This window comes from Tachyglossus aculeatus, chromosome 10, assembly GCF_015852505.1.
Source record: "Tachyglossus aculeatus isolate mTacAcu1 chromosome 10, mTacAcu1.pri, whole genome shotgun sequence".
NCBI classification, from domain to species: domain Eukaryota; kingdom Metazoa; phylum Chordata; class Mammalia; order Monotremata; family Tachyglossidae; genus Tachyglossus; species Tachyglossus aculeatus.
This window is the reverse complement of record NC_052075.1, coordinates 6,388,432-6,406,472: the sequence shown is the minus strand read 5'-3', so window position 1 is coordinate 6,406,472 and position 18,041 is coordinate 6,388,432. Positions and strand designations below refer to the sequence as shown.

At 45.1% G+C, this 18,041-nt stretch overlaps 1 protein-coding gene across 2 annotated transcripts; it reads right to left on the bottom strand.

The window, feature by feature from the left end:
- Nucleotides 1-88: 88 nt before the first annotated feature.
- MED28 (mediator complex subunit 28) lies at nt 89-9,408 on the bottom strand. 2 transcript variants are annotated; one of them, XM_038753102.1, is made up of 5 exons: nt 9,205-9,408; nt 4,784-4,850; nt 2,640-2,752; nt 1,547-1,630; nt 89-719 (listed from the first exon to the last, which is right to left on the bottom strand). In XM_038753102.1, exons 1-5 carry the CDS (start codon nt 9,397-9,399, stop codon nt 696-698), a joined length of 483 nt encoding a protein of 160 aa, XP_038609030.1. In that variant the 5' UTR covers nt 9,400-9,408; the 3' UTR covers nt 89-695. The 2 variants fall into 2 exon arrangements, with proteins under 2 accessions (XP_038609030.1, XP_038609029.1); XM_038753101.1 differs by having other exon boundaries at nt 89-1,630.
- Between the last annotated feature and the right edge of the window lie 8,633 nt (nt 9,409-18,041).

Below are 18,041 nucleotides of genomic sequence, written 5' to 3'. Positions count from 1 at the left end.
CTTTGTAGGTGGTAAATCACTTGGAAGAGAGGTGCAATTCAAATTCCCGCACATTCAACTGCTAGCAGATTAATAAAACCCAAAACACTAGGATTTAAAATCCCTTTACTTCTGTAGATGAATTTTAAAAAACACATAACATCATCCTAAGGGTACAAAAGTATTTACAAGCACGCCATTAAGCCTTACATTCCTTGAGACAGATGTCATGTGTTCAGAAGCGCAGTGTATCCAGCAATTCATAGTTCCAAGAATTTCATCCTTGAGATGAAGAGGGGGCAAGTATTAGGCTAGAGAAACAGATCCAGAGAGGAATGAAGTGATATGCCAAGTCCATAGAGTCAGTGTGGACCCACAACCTGATTTGTAGCTTTTGTTTGAGGGTCTTGCATGTAGCCACTGGCTCTCTCTCTTGCCCACTTCTGCCTGGTGAATTAATAAGGAGGTGATGTCTCACTTCAACTGCTGCATCCATTTTCGGTTAAAGTACAATTTGATGGTTAATTCCCAGAAACGCCTGGGTTTGAATTTGCTCCAAAATAGTTCAGACGATGAACGCATTTAAGTGCTATAAAAGAAGGCTAAATTATTTGCAGAAGTTTTTGGATTTTTAACTCTAACAGAAACCTTTGATGGGCAAAACCTAAAGTAGTAAAACTGGTCTATCGTGTAGCTAGAAGACAGCCAAGTCTTGGTTATCCACAATCAGCAGAGGTCAGCTGAAAAAAAAAATGCACAAATAACCCCAAACCATCATTATCACTCAGCAGCCTCAAGATCCTTTCTCAGCAAATATTTAAAGATGACGAAAAGTAAAACCGAATCATTTGAATTTCACCTGTTTGCTCTTTGTGAAGGCCCTAAGACCCAAAAGGCTGGCAGATAAAGGGGAGAAGCCATGGGCCTGGAGAACCCTACCAGTGATTCACATAATGGCTGAACTAAAGTTGGAAAGCAATTCATATCAGTAGTCTGAAGATCATTTTAACTCAAAGTCTCTGGTACAGGAGTAATACTTTTAATTTAAAAAGAATAATCATCAATTTGGTCCACTCAACCTTCTGAGATTTAAAAAAAACAAAAACCGAATCACTGAATGAATGTGTTGGGAACAAGTGCCCAAATAGCTGGCTTTAAAAAAGGTACAACTGAAAGAACAGTAAGTGACAAAGTAAAACTAATTTAAAATTTAACTCATATTTACTTTACCCAAAGTTAAAATTATGTTTAAAATTCAGTGAGTTTCACATTACCTACTATCACAAAACTGCTAGCTTTTGGACGCCTAAAACCAAAATATTCCTTTCTGCCAAAATGCCTTCACTTTTTTCCCATTAAAATATTTTCTTCTGTTTTATTTACAAAGTATGCAAGAAAGGATTTTGTTTTCAGTGGTACTCTATTTGCTTTAAGAAATAGATTGGACAATGGATCACGTTTGCTTCATGGGTGCAGGAATATTAGCGGAAGCCTGTTCGAGGTAGGCTAAAGGTCCCTGAGACATGTCTGAAGGTACTTCGTGCTGCACGTTGATGTCTTCGAGCACCTGTTTCCACTGCCGAAGCTTTCCCAAATGTTTCTGGATCAGTGCTTCTTTCCTCTGTAATTCATTCTTTAGTTCTGACACATCCTGTGATGATGAACGGCGAAAAAGACAAACTACTCAAAAACAAAGTATATTCAAATTTTAAGTCAAACTAGGAGTGCTTTTTGGAAATGAAATGAAAGAAGGGATTTTAAGGCAGGCCTGTATTTTCACTGGGACACCTCAAGTCACTTATTTGGCTCTGTCTAGACAGCTAACAAATACAGCCTCCCACTGTTTTCCTGTTTGTGAGAAACAACCAAATATTACTACTGGGTGAATTAATCATGTTGCAGGGATTCTTAAGATCATTTTCAGAAGTCTGGCTTAATCCCATTATTGCCCCCCAATAAATACCTAGTCATGAACCCAATTAGATTTTTTTTTAATGATACTTGCTAAGCACTTACTATGTGCCAGGACCTGTACTCAGTGCTGGGGCAGACAGAAGATAATCCCTGTCCCAAATGGGGCTCACAGTCAAAGTCAGAGGGAATAGGATTTAATCCTCATTTTACAGATGAGGTAACTAAAGCATAGAGAAGTTAAATGACCTGCCCAAAGTCACACAGCAGATAAGTGGCAGAGCGGGAATTAGAACCGAGGTCCTCTGACTCCCTACTTATATATGCTGCACAGCACTGAGGAACATTGTACCAATTTATCTACGAGTAAAAACATATTCAGATTTAAGAGACTTGGAACCAACTTCACAAAATGTATCTTAAACCATTCAATCAATCAGTGGTATTTACTGAGCTCTTACTATGTGCAGAGCACTATACTAAGTGCTCCTTGATTTAAGTAAATCATCTGTATTACTTAATAGAAATGACTAGTTCTGGACAACTACCTGCTACGCTCTATCAAAACCCAATACCACATGGCCTACATATTCAGTGAGCAAAGAGTTCAAAGTACAACAGCCTCAGAGAAGTGTGGGAAAGGGTAAAAGAAATGATTGACAAAAGGCTGGCTGTTTCTTCAGAGGCTTAGAGCTGACACTTTTAAACACTTAGATTACTGGTGGTAAGATTAATATAACCAAAACTACCTCTTTGATAACTTGCTCTGGTTTCTGGACGGACAGATGTAATCTTTTCTGAAGGAAAAAGCACTCTGTTTGCCTTGCAACATCCAAAAACTTCTGAATACACTGATCAACACCTAAAGTAGAAACAGAATACGTTTAAATAACGAAAAATGATAGAATTTTTGATGAGGCATGAAAGATGGCAGTTATAAAGGTAAGCACTCAAGTTTATTTGCAGGACAGTCTAGAAGAAAGCACAGTAGACTGCAAGTTAGACCTGGGATCTAGTTCCAGCTACGCCACAATCACTTAACCGTTTCTTTGCTCTAACAAGTCCCATCTTCAACAGGAGGAATAAAAGCCCTATTCTAAATAACAGGAATATTGAGGTTAAATAAAATTATATCTGGGGGTAATATTTTAGTACATTATTTCAGGAAAACATTTAAAGAAGTTTCAAGTCAAATTTCTAAATGGTCTACCACAGTGGTTTTGATGGTGATTGTCACAGACAACAGGTGAACAGTTAAATCATCTTTGCTCTAAAACAGATGCTGTATTGTCTTGTAAAGTCATACACAGTGATTTTTAATGATAAGTCGGGCTCAGCAAGTGTTGGCTTAGTTCACCCGTGGAACAAAAGTAGCACTGTAAGGTGCTCTGTGTTGTCTTTGGCACAGGTCCTTGGTTCTTTTCATTTCCACGATGTCTCATCTCAAGACCGCTCCGCCACCCAGCACATGTGTTTGCCAATAACTCAGACATTTATCTGTTCTTCAGCTTGACTTTATGATTCTCACTGAGAAGCCTAGTGTATTTACTAAGTGATGACCTGACAGAGCAATTTTTTTTTCACCTATTTAGAATCAGGTCATTCTACGCACAGAATAATAGGCGCTATGGTATTTTGTCAGTGCCTACTGAATGCAATACATTGTACTAGCACGTGACTTGCTCCTCGTCCCCTAGGAGATTACACTTTAATGGAGGAGAGACCGGCACATGGTAGATATTTACGTTTAGTCCTAAACATTAGCTGAGTAAATGGATCTTTTAAAAACCTGAGTCTTCAGTCAGATTTTTTTATAAAAAATAACCCTAATGATAGGCTTCTAAATTCAGTATGGGATTGAGAAGTTAAGTAAAACAGTGTGTAAGGGGAAATAAAACAGAAGATGAGCTGGGGAGGGCACGATATGATACGGAGGATATGCTCCTCCGGGCTTGATGGGATATTCTGCCCCAGTCCTTTCCTCCAATCAGATTTTTAAAAAACTTAAGGTTTGAGAATGTACTTTCTCTTACGGTGTAAACCAAAGCACTTAGAAAAGCACTATGCCCATAATAAAGTTGCAGAAAGGATTTATTTGATGGTGATTTAGATAGGGTCAGTCTCCTTGCATGTCTCTGGCCCATCTCATCATCATCATCATCATCATCATCAATCATATTTATTGAGCGCTTACTGTGTGCAGAGCACTGTACTAAGCGCTTGGGAAGTACAAGTTGGCAACATATAGAGACAGTCCCTACCCAACAGTGGGCTCACAGTCTAAAAGGGGGAGCTTTTCCCCTCTTCTCCTTCTTCTCTTAGAGCACAGCTCAAACTCAGCCACTTTCACACCCACTCTCCTATTACCTGACATGTTTTCCCACTACTCTTAATTTTTGCGATTTACCGAGTCTATACACACTTCTTTCCATTGAGTCCAGATTTGTTACACTGTCAGTTTCCTTGTGCACAGGAACCAGGCCTATTCTTTAAAAGTATGGCAACTAGTAAAGGGCTATGAATCCTGGGGACTACCAACCAAAATGCTGTGTTTGATGAGGCAGTAGTCTGAACCAGGCACTCTGTGGAAATAGGAAACTAGTGAAGACTTGGGACTTTATATTCACTTCTGATGGGTACAGTTCTTCCAGAAATACAAATGAAAACTCATCACACATACTGAGCGCTTAACAAACACCATAATCATCATCATCATCATCACAGATGTGGGCTTGTAGATAAAGAAAAGTAGCTCTCTCTAGGACCCTGCCCAGAAAAATTCAGTCCCAATACAACGCGTTTCCTGACTGCATTCAATTCAGTCTGTGGTTGTGAAGAAAAACTAAGGTGTCACATTACTCAAGGTAAAATTTTAGGCCAAGGAAGTTTTTACCGGTTCGAATCTCCTCCTGATCGGTACCATTGACGTAGTCCTGGCTCACAAGCGAAGCAAAGCAAGCCTATAAAATAGGAGGAAGAAGTGTTAAGGCAGTTAAAGGCAGAAATCTTCATTATACTACCTTAAAAGCTGCAACTGGGCTTATTTGCTTTAATTTCAGTCAACCACCTACCACTGTTTATGCCCTGGAGAACATGAATCCCCTCCCCAGGTCATCTTCTGTTATATTTCCCCTTACACGCTGTTTTACTGAGAAGCAGTGTGGCTCAGTGGAAAGAGCCCGGGCTTTGGAGTCAGAGGTCATGGGTTCAAATCCCAGCTCTGCCAATTGCCAGCTGTGTGACCTTGAGCAAGTCACTTGACTTCTCTGTGCCTCAGTTCCCTCATCTGGAAAATGGGGATTAAGACTGTGAGCCCCACACGGGACAACCTGATCACCTTGTATCCTCCCCAGTGCTTAGAACAGTGCTTTGCACACAGTAAGCGCTTAACAAATACCATCATCATTATTATTATCTCATCTGGAAAATGGGGATTAAGACTGTGAGCCCCACATGGGACAACCTGATCACCTTCATTCACTCATTCAATCGTATTTATTGAGCGCTTACTGTGTGCAGAGCACTGGACTAAGCACTTGGGAAGTACAAGTTGGCAACATATAGAGACGGTCTCTACCCAACAGCGGGCTCACAGTCAAGAAGGGGGAGACAGACAATAAAACAAAACATATTAACAAAATAAGATAAATAGAATAAATATGTACAAGTAAAATAAAGAGCAATAAATATGTACAAACATATATACATGTGCTGTGGGGAGGGGAAGGAGGTAAGACGGGTGGATGGGGATGGGGAGAAGGGGGAGAGGAAGGAGGGGGCTCAGTCTGGGATCACCTTGTATCCTCCCCAGCGCTTAGAACAGTGCTTTGCACATAGTAAGCGCTTAACAAATACCATCATTATTATTATTATTATTACCTCATCTGGAAAATGGGGATTAAGACTGTGAGCCCCACGTGGGACAACCTGATCACCTTGTATCCCCCCAGAGCTTAGAACAGTGCTTTGCATATAATAAGCGCTTAACAAATACCATCATCATTATTATTATTACCTCATCTGGAAAATGGGGATTAAGACTGTGAGCCCCACGTGGGACAACCTGATCACCTTGTATCCCCCCAGTGCTTAAAACAGTGCTTTGCACATAGTAAGGACTTAACAAATACCATTATTATTATTATTTATGGAGCACTTACTGTGTGCAGAGCATTAGACTAAGCGCTTGGGAAGTCCACATGGGCAACAGAAAGAGACGGTCCCTAACCAACAACGGGCTCCCAGTCTAGAAGGGGGAGACAGACAACAAAACAATATTGCTTCTCCATCATTATTATTAATAATCAATCATACCGTCATTATTATTGTTGTTGGTATTACTATGAACAATAGAGAAGCAGCGTGGCTCAGTGGTAAGAGCCCGGGCTTTGGAGTCAGAAGTCCTGGGTTCAAATCCCAGCTCCACCACATGTCTGCTGTGTGACCTTGGGCAAGTCACTTAACTTCTCTGGGCCTCAGTTACCTCATCTGTAAAATGGGGATTAAGACTGTGAGCCCCATGTGGGCCCAATCTATTTATTTTATTTTGTGAATATGTTTTGTTTTGTTCTCTGCCTCTCCCTTCTAGACTGTGAGCCCACTGCTGGGTGGGGATGGTCTCTAGATGCTGCAAACTTGTACTTCCCAAGCGCTTAGTCCAGTGCTCTGCACACAATAATTGCTCAATAAATACGACTGAATGAATGAATGAATGACAACCTCATCACCTTGTATCCCCCCAGCGCTTGGAACAGTGCTTTGCACATAGTAAGCGCTTAGAGCATGGGCTTTGGAGTCAGAGGTCATGGGTTTGAATCCCGGCTCCACCACATGTCTGCTGTGTGACCTTGGGCAAGTCACTTCACTTCTCTGAGCCTCAGTTCCCTCATCTGTAAAATGGGGTTTAAGACGGTGAGCCCCCCGTGGGCAACCTGATCACCTTGTATCCCCCTCAGGGCTTAGAACAGTGCTTTGCGCATAGTAAGCGCTTAACCCTTCTAGACTGTGAGCCCACTGTTGGGTACAGACCGTCTCTAGATGTTGCCAACTTGGACTTCCCAAGCGCTTAGTCCAGTGCTCCGCACACAGTAAGTGCTCAATAAATACGATTCAATGAATAGGGACCGTTGCTAGATGTTGCCAACTTGGACTTCCCAAGCGCTTAGTCCAGTGCTCCGCACTCAGTAAGCGCTCAATAAATACGACTGAATGAATAGGGACCGTCTCTAGATATGGCCAACTTAACCTTCCCAAGCGCTTAGTCCAGTGCTCTGCACACAGTAAGTGCTCAATAAATACGATTGAATGAATAGGGACCGTCTCTAGATGTGGCCAACTTGGACTTCCCAAGCGCTTGGTCCAGTGCTCTGCACACTGTAAGCGCTCAATAAATACGATTGAATGAATAGGGACCATCTCTAGATGTTGCCAACTTGGACTTACCAAGCGCTTAGTCCAGTGCTCTGCACACAGTAAGCGCTCAATAAATACGATTCAATGAATAGGGACCGTCTCTAGATGTTGCCAACTTGGACTTCCCAAGCGCTTAGTCCAGTGCTCTGCACAAAGTAAGCGCTCAAAAAATACGATTGAATGAATAGGGACCGTCTCTAGATGTTGCCAACTTGGACTTCCCAAGCGCTTAGTCCAGTGCTCTGCACAAAGTAAGCGCTCAAAAAATACGATTGAATGAATAGGGACCGTCTCTAGATGTGGCCAACTTGGACTTCCCAAGCGCTTAGTCCAGTGCTCTGCACACAGTAAGCACTCAGTAAATACGATTGAATGAATAGGGACCGTCTCTAGAAGCAGCATGGCTCAGTGGAAAGAGCCCGGGCTTTGGAGTCAGAGGTCATGGGTTCAAATCCCGGCTCCGCCACTTGTCAGCTGTGTGACTTTGGGCAAGTCACTTCACTTCTCGGGGCCTCAGTTCCCTCATCTGTAAAATGGGGATGAAGACTGTGAGCCCCACGTGGGACAACCTGATCTCCTTGTATCCCCCCAGCGCTTAGAACAGTGCTTTGCACATAGAAAGCGCTTAATAAATGCCATCATCGTTATTATTATTAGATGTGGCCAACTTGGCCTTCCCAAGCGCTTGGTCCAGTGCTCCGCACACAGGAAGCGCTCAATAAATACGATTGAATGAATAGGGTCCGTCTCTAGATGTGGCCAACTTGGACTTCCCAAGGGCTTAGTCCAGTGCTTTGCACACAGTAAGCGCTCAATAAATACGATTGAATGAATAGGGACCGTCTCTATATGTTGCCAACTTGGACTTCCCAAGCGCTTAGTCCAGTGCTCCGCACTCAGTAAGCGCTCAATAAATACGATTGAATGAATAGGGCCCATCTCTGGATGTGGCCAACTTGGCCTTCCCAAGTGCTTGGTCCAATGCTCTGCACACAGTAAGTGCTCAATAAATACGATTGAATGAATAGGGACCGTCTCTAGATGTGGCCAACTTGGACTTCCCAAGCGCGTGGTCCAGTGGCTCCGCATCATCATCATCATCAATCGTATTTATTGAGGGCTTACTGTGTGCAGAGCACTGGACTAAGCGCTTGGGAAGTACAAATTAGCAACATATAGAGACAGTCCCTACCCAACAGTGGGCTCACAGTCTAAAAGGGGGAGACAAAACCAAACATACTAACAAAATAAAATAGATATGTACAAGTAAAATAGAGTAGAGACTGAGCCCCTTCCTTCCTCTCCCCCTCGTCCCCCTCTCCATCCCCCCATCTTACCTCCTTCCCTTCCCCACAGCACCTGTATATATGGATATATGTTTGTACATATTTATTACTCTGTTTATTTATTTTACTTGTACATATCTATTTTATTTTGTTAGTATGTTTGGTTTTGTTCTCCGTCTCCCCCCTTTTAGACTGTGAGCCCACTGTTGGGTAGGGACTGTCTCTCTATGTTGCCAACTTGGACTTCCCAAGCGCTTAGTCCGGTGCTCTGCACACAGTAAGCGCTCAATAAATACGATTGATGATGATGATGATAAATATGTACAAACATTTACCCAGTAAGCGCTCAATAAATACGACTGAACAGGGCCCGTCTCTAGATGTGGCCAACTTGGCCTTCCCAAGCGCTTGGTCCAGTGCTCCGCATACTGTAAGCGCTCAATAAATACGATTGAATGAAGAAACGAATGAACAAATACTATTATTATTATTATTCTTAACAAATGCCATTATTGTCGTTATTATTATTAATAAAGAGGAGTGAATGAAGGCCGAGGGCAGGGCTGGGCCCGGCTCCTCGGCCCCACTTGGGCCTTCTCGCCGTTTGTCCGTTTACCTCAAAAGAGGCCTCCAGCTCGTCCACCAACGTGCCGAGGACGTTCCTCGGGGCCCCGGGCAGCGTCGGGAGGAGTCCGGCCTGTCCGGGACCCCCGGGCGGGCCCGGCGGAGGCGGGAGCGGCGGCGGCGGCGGCGGGGCCAGCGGCGGCCCCGGACCCTGACTGGAAAACATCCCGCTGAGGGACGCCGCCATCTTGAGGGGGGGGGGAGGCTGTTGAGGAGAGAGGGCGCGCGCGCCGGAAGCGCCATTTCTCCCATGGCGGGCGGGGCCTGGTGCCAACGGCCTCCTGAGGGGACGGGGCGGGGCAAGGCGGGCCGCCGTTGAATGGGACGAAAAACCTGTTGTTGTTTTTCAATTATGACGGCATTTATTAAGCGCTTACTACGTGCAAAGCCCTGTTCTAAGCAATGGGGAGGTTACAGGGTGATCAGGTGGTCCCACAGTCTTCATCCCAGACTGAGCCCCTTCCTTCCTCTCCCCCTCATCCTCCTTCCCTACAGCACCTGTATATATGTTTGTACATATTTATTACTCTATTTATTTATCTTACTTGTACATATCGATTCTATTTTGTTAGTATGTTTGGTTTTGTTCTCTGTCTCCCCCTTTTAGACTGTGAGCCCACTGTTGGGTAGGGACTGTCTCTATATGTTGCCAACTTGGAATTCCCAAGGGCTTAGTACAGTGCTCTGCACACAGTAGCGCTCAATAAGTACGACTGATTGATTGATTGATTGATCCCGCTGAGGGACGCCGCCATCCTGAGGGGGAGGCAGGGGAGGTTGTTGAGGCGAGGGCGCGCGCGCCGTAAGCGCCATTTCTCCCATGGCGGGCGGGGCCTGGTGCCAACGGCCTCCTGAGGGGACGGGGCGGGGCAAGGCCGGCCGCCGTTGAATGGGACGAAAAACCTGTTGTTGTTTTTCAATAATGATGGCATTTATTAAGCGCTTACTATGTGCAAAGCACTGTTCTGAGCGCTGGAGAGGTTACAGGGTGATCAGGTGGTCCCACAGTCTTCATCCCAGACTGATCCCCTTCCTTCCTCTCCCCCTCTTCCATCATCATCAATCGTATTTATTGAGCGCTTACTGTGTGCAGAGCACTGGACTAAGCGCTTGGGAAGTACAAGTTGGCAGCATATAGAGACAGTCCCTACCCAACAGTGGGCTCATCCCCCACATCCTCCTTCCCTTCCCCACAGCACCTGTATATATGTATGTACCTATTTATTACTCTATTTATTTTACTTGTACATATCTATTCTATTTATTTTATTTTGTTAGTATGTTTGGTTTTGTTCTCTGTCTCCCCCTTTTAGACTGTGAGCCCACTGTTGGGTAGGGGCCGTCTCTATATGTTGCCAACTTGGACTTCCCAAGCGCTTAGTCCAGTGCTCTGCACACAGTAGCGTTCAATAAATACGATTGATTGATTGATTGATCCCGCTGAGGGACGCCGCCATCCTGAGGGGGAGGGAGGGGAGGTTGTTGAGGAGAGGGGGCGCGCGCCGGAAGCGCCATTTCTCCCATGGCGGGCGGGGCCTGGTGCCAACGGCCTCCTGAGGGGACGGGGAGGGGCAAGGCGGGCCGCAGTTGAATGGGACGAAAAACGTGTTGTTGTTTTCCAATTATGACGGCATTTATTAAGCGCTTACTACGTGCAAAGCCCTATTCTGAGCGCTGGGGAGGTTACAGGGTGATCAGGTGGTCCCACAGTCTTCATCCCAGACTGAGCCCCTTCCTTCTTCTCCCCCTCATCCTCCTTCCCTTCCCTACAGCACCTGTATATATGTTTGTACATATTTATTACCCTATTTATTTATCTTACTTGTACATATCGATTCTATTTTGTTAGTATGTTTGGTTTTGTTCTCTGTCTCCCCCTTTTAGACTGTGAGCCCACTGTTGGGTAGGGACCGTCTCTATATGTTGCCAACTTGGACTTCCCAAGCGCTTAGTACAGTGCTCTGCACACAGTAAGCGCTCAGTAAATACGATTGATTGGTTGATTGATCCCGCTGAGGGACACCGCCATCCTGAAGGGGAGGCAGGGGAGGTTGTTGGGGACAGGGCGCACATGTCGGTAGCGCCATTTCTCGAACGGCGGGCCGGGCCTGTTGCCAAAGGCATCCTGAGGGGACGGGGCGGGGCAAGGCGGGCCGTCGTTGAATGGGACGAAAAACCTCTTGTTGTTTTTCAATTATGATGGCATTTATTAAGCGCTTACTATGTGCAAAGCACAGTTCTGAGCGCTGGGGAGGTTACAAGGTGATCAGGTGGTCCCACAGTCTTCATCCCAGACTGAGCCCCTTCCTTCCTCTCCCCCTCATCCATCATCATCATCAATTGTATTTATTGAGCGCTTACTGTGTGCAGAGCACTGTACTAAGCGCTTGGGAAGTACAAGTTGGCAGCATATAGAGACAGTCCCTACCCAACAGTGGGCTCATCCCCCACATCCTCCTTCCCTTCCCCACAGCACCTGTATATATGTATGTACATATTTATTACTCTATTTATTTTACTTGTACATATCTATTCTATTGATTTTATTTTGTTAGTATGTTTGGTTTTGTTCTCTGTCTCCCCCTTTTAGACTGTGAGCCCACTGTTGGGTAGGGGCTGTCTCTATATGTTGCCAACTTGTACTTCCCAAGGGCTTAGTACAGTGCTCTGCACACAGTAGCGCTCAATAAATACGATTGACTGATTGATTGATCCTGCTGAGGGACGCCGCCATCCTGAGGGGGAGAGAGGAGAGGTTGTTGAGGAGAGGGGCGCACGCTGAAAGCGCCATTTCTCCCATGGCGGGCGGGGCCTGGTGCCAACGGCCTACTGAGGGGACGGGGAGGGAAAAGGCAGGCCGTCGTTGAATGGGACGAAAAACCTCTTGTTGTTTTTCAATAATGATGGCATTTATTAAGCGCTTACTATGTGCAAAGCACTGTTCTGAGTGCTGGGGAGGTTACAGGGTGATCAGGTGGTCCCACGGGGGGCTCACAGTCTTCATCCCAGACTGAGCCCCTTCCTTCCTCTCCCCCTCGTCCATCATCATCATCATCAATTGTATTTATTGAGCGCTTACTGTGTGCAGAGCACTGTACTAACCGCTTGGGAAGTACAAGTTGGCAACATATACAGTCCCTACCCAACAGTGGGCTCATCCCCCACATCCTCCTTCCCTTCCCCACAGCACCTGTATATGTGTATATATGTTTGTACATATTTATTACTCTATTTATTTATTTTACTTGTACATATCTATTCTATTTCTTTTATTTTGTTAATATGTTTGGTTTTGTCCCCCCCTTTTAGACGGTGAGCCCACTGTTGGATAGGGACTGTCTCTATATGTAGCCAATTTGTACTTCCCAAGCGCTTAGTACAGTGCTCTGCACACAATAAGCGCTCAATAAATACGATTGATGATGATGATTTGACAGATGAGGTCACTGAGGCCCAGAGAAGTGAAGTGACTTGCCCAGGGTCACCAGCTGACAAGTGGCGGAGCTGGGATTTGAACCCATTACCTCGGACTCCAAAGCCCGGGCTCTTTTCCACTAAGCCACACTGCTTCTCTTTTAAATGGCATCTGACTGGAAAACATCCCTTTTAGACTGTGAGCCCACTGTTGGGTAGGGACTGTCTCTATCTGTTGCCAACTTGTACTTCCCAAGGGCTTAGTACAGTGCTCTGCACACAGTAGCGCTCAATAAATACGATTGATTGATTGATTGATCCCGCTGAGGGACGCCACCATCCTGAAGGGGAGGCAGGGGAGGTTGTTGGGGAGAGGGCACACACGTCGGAAGCGCCATTTCTCGAATGGCGGGCAGGGCCTGTTGCCAACGGCATCCTGAGTGGACGGGGAGGGGCAAGGCGGGCCGCTGCTGAATGGGACGAAAAACCTGTTGTTGTTTTTAAATTATGATGGCATTTATTAAGCGCCTACTATGTGCAAAGCACTGTTCTAAGCGCTGAGGAGGTTACAGGGTGATCAGGTTGCCAACATATAGAGACAGTCCCTACCCAACAGTGGGCTCATCCCCCACATCCTCCTTCCCTTCCCCACAGCACCCGTATATATGTTTGTACATATTTATTACTCTATCTTCCTTGTACATACCTATTCTATTGATTTTATTTTGTTAGTATGTTTGGTTTTGTTCTCTGTCTCCCCCTTTTAGACTGTGAGCCCGCTGTTGGGTAGGGACTGTCTCTATGTGCTGCCGACTTGAACGTCCCAAGCGCTTAGTACATTCATTCATTCGATCGCATTCAAGCGCTTAGTACAGTGCTCTGCACAGTAAGCGTTCAATAAATACGATTGAATGAATTTATTGAGCGCTTACTGTCCCCCTTCTAGACTGTGAGCCCACTGTTGGGTAGGGACCGTCTCTATATGTTGCCGACTTGTACTTCCCAAGCGCTTAGTACAGTGCTCTGCACACAGTAAGCGCTCAATAAATACGATTGATTGATTGATTACTGTGTGCAGAGCACTGAACCAAGCGCTTGGGAAGTCCAAGTCGGCCACGGAGAGAGACGGTCCCTACCCAACAGCGGGCTCCCAGTCTAGAAGGGGGAGACAGACAACAAAACCAAACATGGAGACAGGGGTCAAAATCGTCAGAACAAATAGAATTAAAGCTGTATGCACATCATTAACAAAGAGTACAGTGCTCTGCACACAGTAAGCGCTCAATAAATACGATTGAATGAATGAATTGAACGAATGAATGCCAAGTACTGTTCTAAGCACTGAGGCAGATAGATACAAGGTGCCAACTTGTACTTCCCAAGCGCTTAGTAAAGTGCTCTGCACACAGTAAGCGCTCAATAAACACGATTGAATGAATGAATACAAGGTAATCAGGTTGTCCCATGCAGGGCTCACAGTCTTCATCCCCATTTTACAGATGAGGGAAGTGAGGCACAGAGGATAATAATAATAATGGCATTTATTAAGCGCTTACTATGTGCAAAGCACTGTTCTAAGCACTGGGGAGGTTACAAGGTGATCAGGTTGTCCCTCAGGGGGCTCACAGTCTTAAACCCCATTTTACAGATGAGGGAACTGAGGCACAGAGAAGTGAAGGGGCTTGCCCAAGGTCACCCAGCAGATAATAATAATGATGATGGCATTTGTTAAGTGCTTACTATGTGTAAAGCACTGTTCTAAGCACAGGGGTGGATACAAGGTGATCAGGTTGTCCCACGTGGGGCTCACAGTCTTAATCCCCATTTTACAGATGAGGTAACTGAGGCAGAGAGAAGTTAAGTGATTTGCCCAGTCACCCAGCTGACAAGCGGCGGAGTCGGAATTTGAACCCATGACCTTTGACTCCCGAGCCCGTGCTCTTTCCACTGAGCCACACTGCTTCTGACAAGTGGCAGAGCAGGGATTAGAACCCAGGTCTTTCTGAGTCCCAGGTCCGTGCTCTACCCAGTAGGCCAAGTAGCCAGGGGTGAAAAATAAGTTTAGGTTTCCATTCCTCTTTTTTTTTTGAGTCTTCCCCGAAGGAAGGTTGTTTTAAGAAAATGTTTTTGTCTTTTTTTAACTGACTGGCAGGGTGGTGTTTCATGAGAAAGAGGAAACAAGCCAAACAGGAGCAGAGTTCCAGATCCGTGAGCCGGTCAGAGGACCAAATGATGGAACCTGGGCATTTTCTTCCATGTGCTAAGAAAACTCCCTTTTTGGGTCTGCCCTCTCGACATGGTACTTTCCCTGAGGCCTAGAGGGAGAACAGGGAGAATTATCTGCCCATAACGAGCTTACAGTCTAGAGGGGAATGAATCCCCTTTCAAAAAAGCCCAACTGCTTAGCATCCCCCTCCTTCTCTTGAAGACAGAAGGGTCTTTGATTATTTGTGGATGCTCCTCTAATATCTAGTGCCTCTGTGAATTTTTTTTTTTTTCAATCGTATTTATTGAGCGCTTACTGTGTGCAGAGCACTGTACTAAGCGCTTGGGAAGTACAAGTTGGCAACATATAGAGACAGTCCCTACCCAACAGTGGGCTCACAGTCTAAAAGGGGAAGACAGAGAACAAAACCAAACATACTAACAAAATAAAATAAATAGAATAGATATGTACAAGTAAAATAAAGAGTAATAAATATGTACAAACATATATACATATATACAGGTGCTGTGGGGAAGGGAAGGAGGTAAGATGGGGGGGATGGAGAGGGGGATGAGGGGGAGAGGAAGGAAGGGGCTCAGTCTGGGTCTGCTGTGTGACCATGGGCAAGCCACTTAACTTCTCTGTGCCTCAGTTACCTCATCTGGAAAATAGGGATTAAGACTGTGAGCACCATGTGGGACAACCTAATTACCATGTATCTATCCCAGCACTTAGAACAGTGCTTTGCACATAGTAAGCGCTTAACAAATGCCACAACTATTATTATCATTATTATTAATAAGCATTTACTATGGGCAGAGCACTGTACTAAATGCTTGGGAGTGTACAACAGTTCTGATGGACCAGTTCCCTGCCCACAAGGAGCTTACAGTCTGGAGGAGGAATGACATTTGGCAACTACTGAAAGGTTTGGTAGGGAGAAAGGCAAGGGATACGATCCACAAAATCAGTTCGACTGATGAAAAAGAACAAGCAGGGAAGAAACAGCATTAAAATTTGGTTTTCTGATCAAAAAGAAAAAGGCCGATCACTTCCAATAATTTCATTCTCAAGCAAACTATGTTGTTTCCCTCAGTTCTAGTTCCTGAGGGCCCAAACCGACGGAGTGCTAGCTTGATGGCAGCTCGGGGGCCGTGCAGGTAGAGAGAAGGGGTGCACAGGAGTCAACTTGTACTTCCCAAGCGCTTAGTACAGTGCTCTGCACACAGTAAGCGCTCAAGAAATACGATTGAATGAATGAATGAATTGTCCAGAGCACTCAGCCAGACAGGAGCATCAAGGGATGCTGTTCCTGCCACTGACAAACAGAGCAAACAAAACTGTTTTGGGGGAAGAGGGAAGGGCTGAATCGGGCTGTGCCAAAGGAGCAGCTTTTCTTAGCTACGATTTCCCGCTGAGGGTGAGAGAAACTGAGGCACGGCCCGATTGACTAATAGACCGACTGACCGTACTTTGGGGTGGTGGAAAAGGCAGTGACTGACTTCCCTATGCAAGTGTAACCCACTTAATATAGGTAACATGACCTCAGCCGAAAACAGAGGGGAAACTATGAGTGTAGGGCCCTGCGTGACCTTGAAGCAAGCCCTTATTACAGTGCTCTGCACACAGTAAGCGCTCAATAAATACAATTGAATGAATGACATGGAATATAAGGCAAAAAGATGTAAGATGGACAGCCGGGAATGGAGATATGTAATGTCTGAGTGCAAGAAGTTAGGCCAGGCTTGAAAAATAGGTGAAAGACCTACTGCTGGGAAAAGAGAACAGACCACCAGGATACAAGGATTTAAAAGAGGAGGGGCACCCGATCGCTAAAATTTACTTGCCTCTCAACCTCCCACTTCTTTGGGAAGGTTGGGAAATTTCCCGGAAAAATCCATGACATACCATTCTGTCATGGAGAGGGAGGACCGAAGGCAAGAGACGTACAAATAAAATCATTCAACCCATAACGAGTCTGTTCACAGTGGGTTAACTGGTGGAGTACACTCGAAGTAAGGTGGTGGGGCAGGGAGGAAACATAGCAATAAGTTATTCTTGGGCCAACACTGGGGCTCAGTTTTTTTCCCCTACGCTCACTATAGGCAGGGAATGTGTCTGTTATATTGTACTCTCCCAAGCGTTTAGCGTAATGCTTTGCACACAGTAAGTGCTCAAATACCACTGAATGAGTGAATATACAACTGAATGAGTGAATGAAAGGGGAGCGTTACGGGTGCTCTTCGTCACCAGGGACGGGTTTTCCCACAATACCCCCTAGCCCTTAAATCCGTAACAGAAATGCCAGTGTCAACAGTCTTACCCATGACTATTTTCTGCACAAAGCCTGACTCATAAAAATCACCTACAGGCATATTCTTTCCACTGCACTAAGCAGATGCTCCAAACTGTCCATCTGCAGGTTGCAACTAGAAGAATTTCACCACATCGTTCAGCTACCTACCCACAGCTCATCGACGTCTTTCTGTTATCTTCACGCTCAAATGCCGACTGTGGGCCACCGCCTTCAAAAACCTTCCAAAAGCTGATCCCCAGTTCCAATGTCCTTTCGGTCCATCTCTTCAGATTCCAGCTCCTTGAACAGATTCCTTAAGCAATACAGTATTCTACACATAGTTGGCACCCAATAAATACTCTGAAAATGAAATCAAACTAACTTCTTTATGACACGCCTATTCCTCTTTCTTGGAATACTTGGGCCCACCCTCAAAAATTTGAAAGCCTGGTCAAACTAGGTCAAATGACTGATTTAGAGAGTAGACAAAAGAGTCCCAGATTGATTCTCAGTCATCTGAGAAACTGTGATACACCAGAAATATATGGCTGGAATTCCCCTACAAACCACGAAGCGTTTGGTCAGTGAGATGGGAGTACAGGAATAATGAAGGGATCTTTGGCTTGTGGATGTATGAGAAGGGAAAAGGTCAAGAAGAGGAGAACATTTACAATGCAGGTTGCTCTAAATGGGAAGAGTGAAGATAGGAGATTTCTAAATTGATGGACTTTATAGAGAATGTCTCATGGACCTTTTATTCTTATAACAATGTGTGTGAGGCAAGCGTTCATGGAACAACCTGTGTACACGTAAAGCTCTTTTGCTCCTCAGCCAAATTGTCCTTCCCGGATTATTTCGTTGCGAGAATGGCTTTGCAACAGAAGTCAGTGCAGTAATGAGCCCAAATATCCAC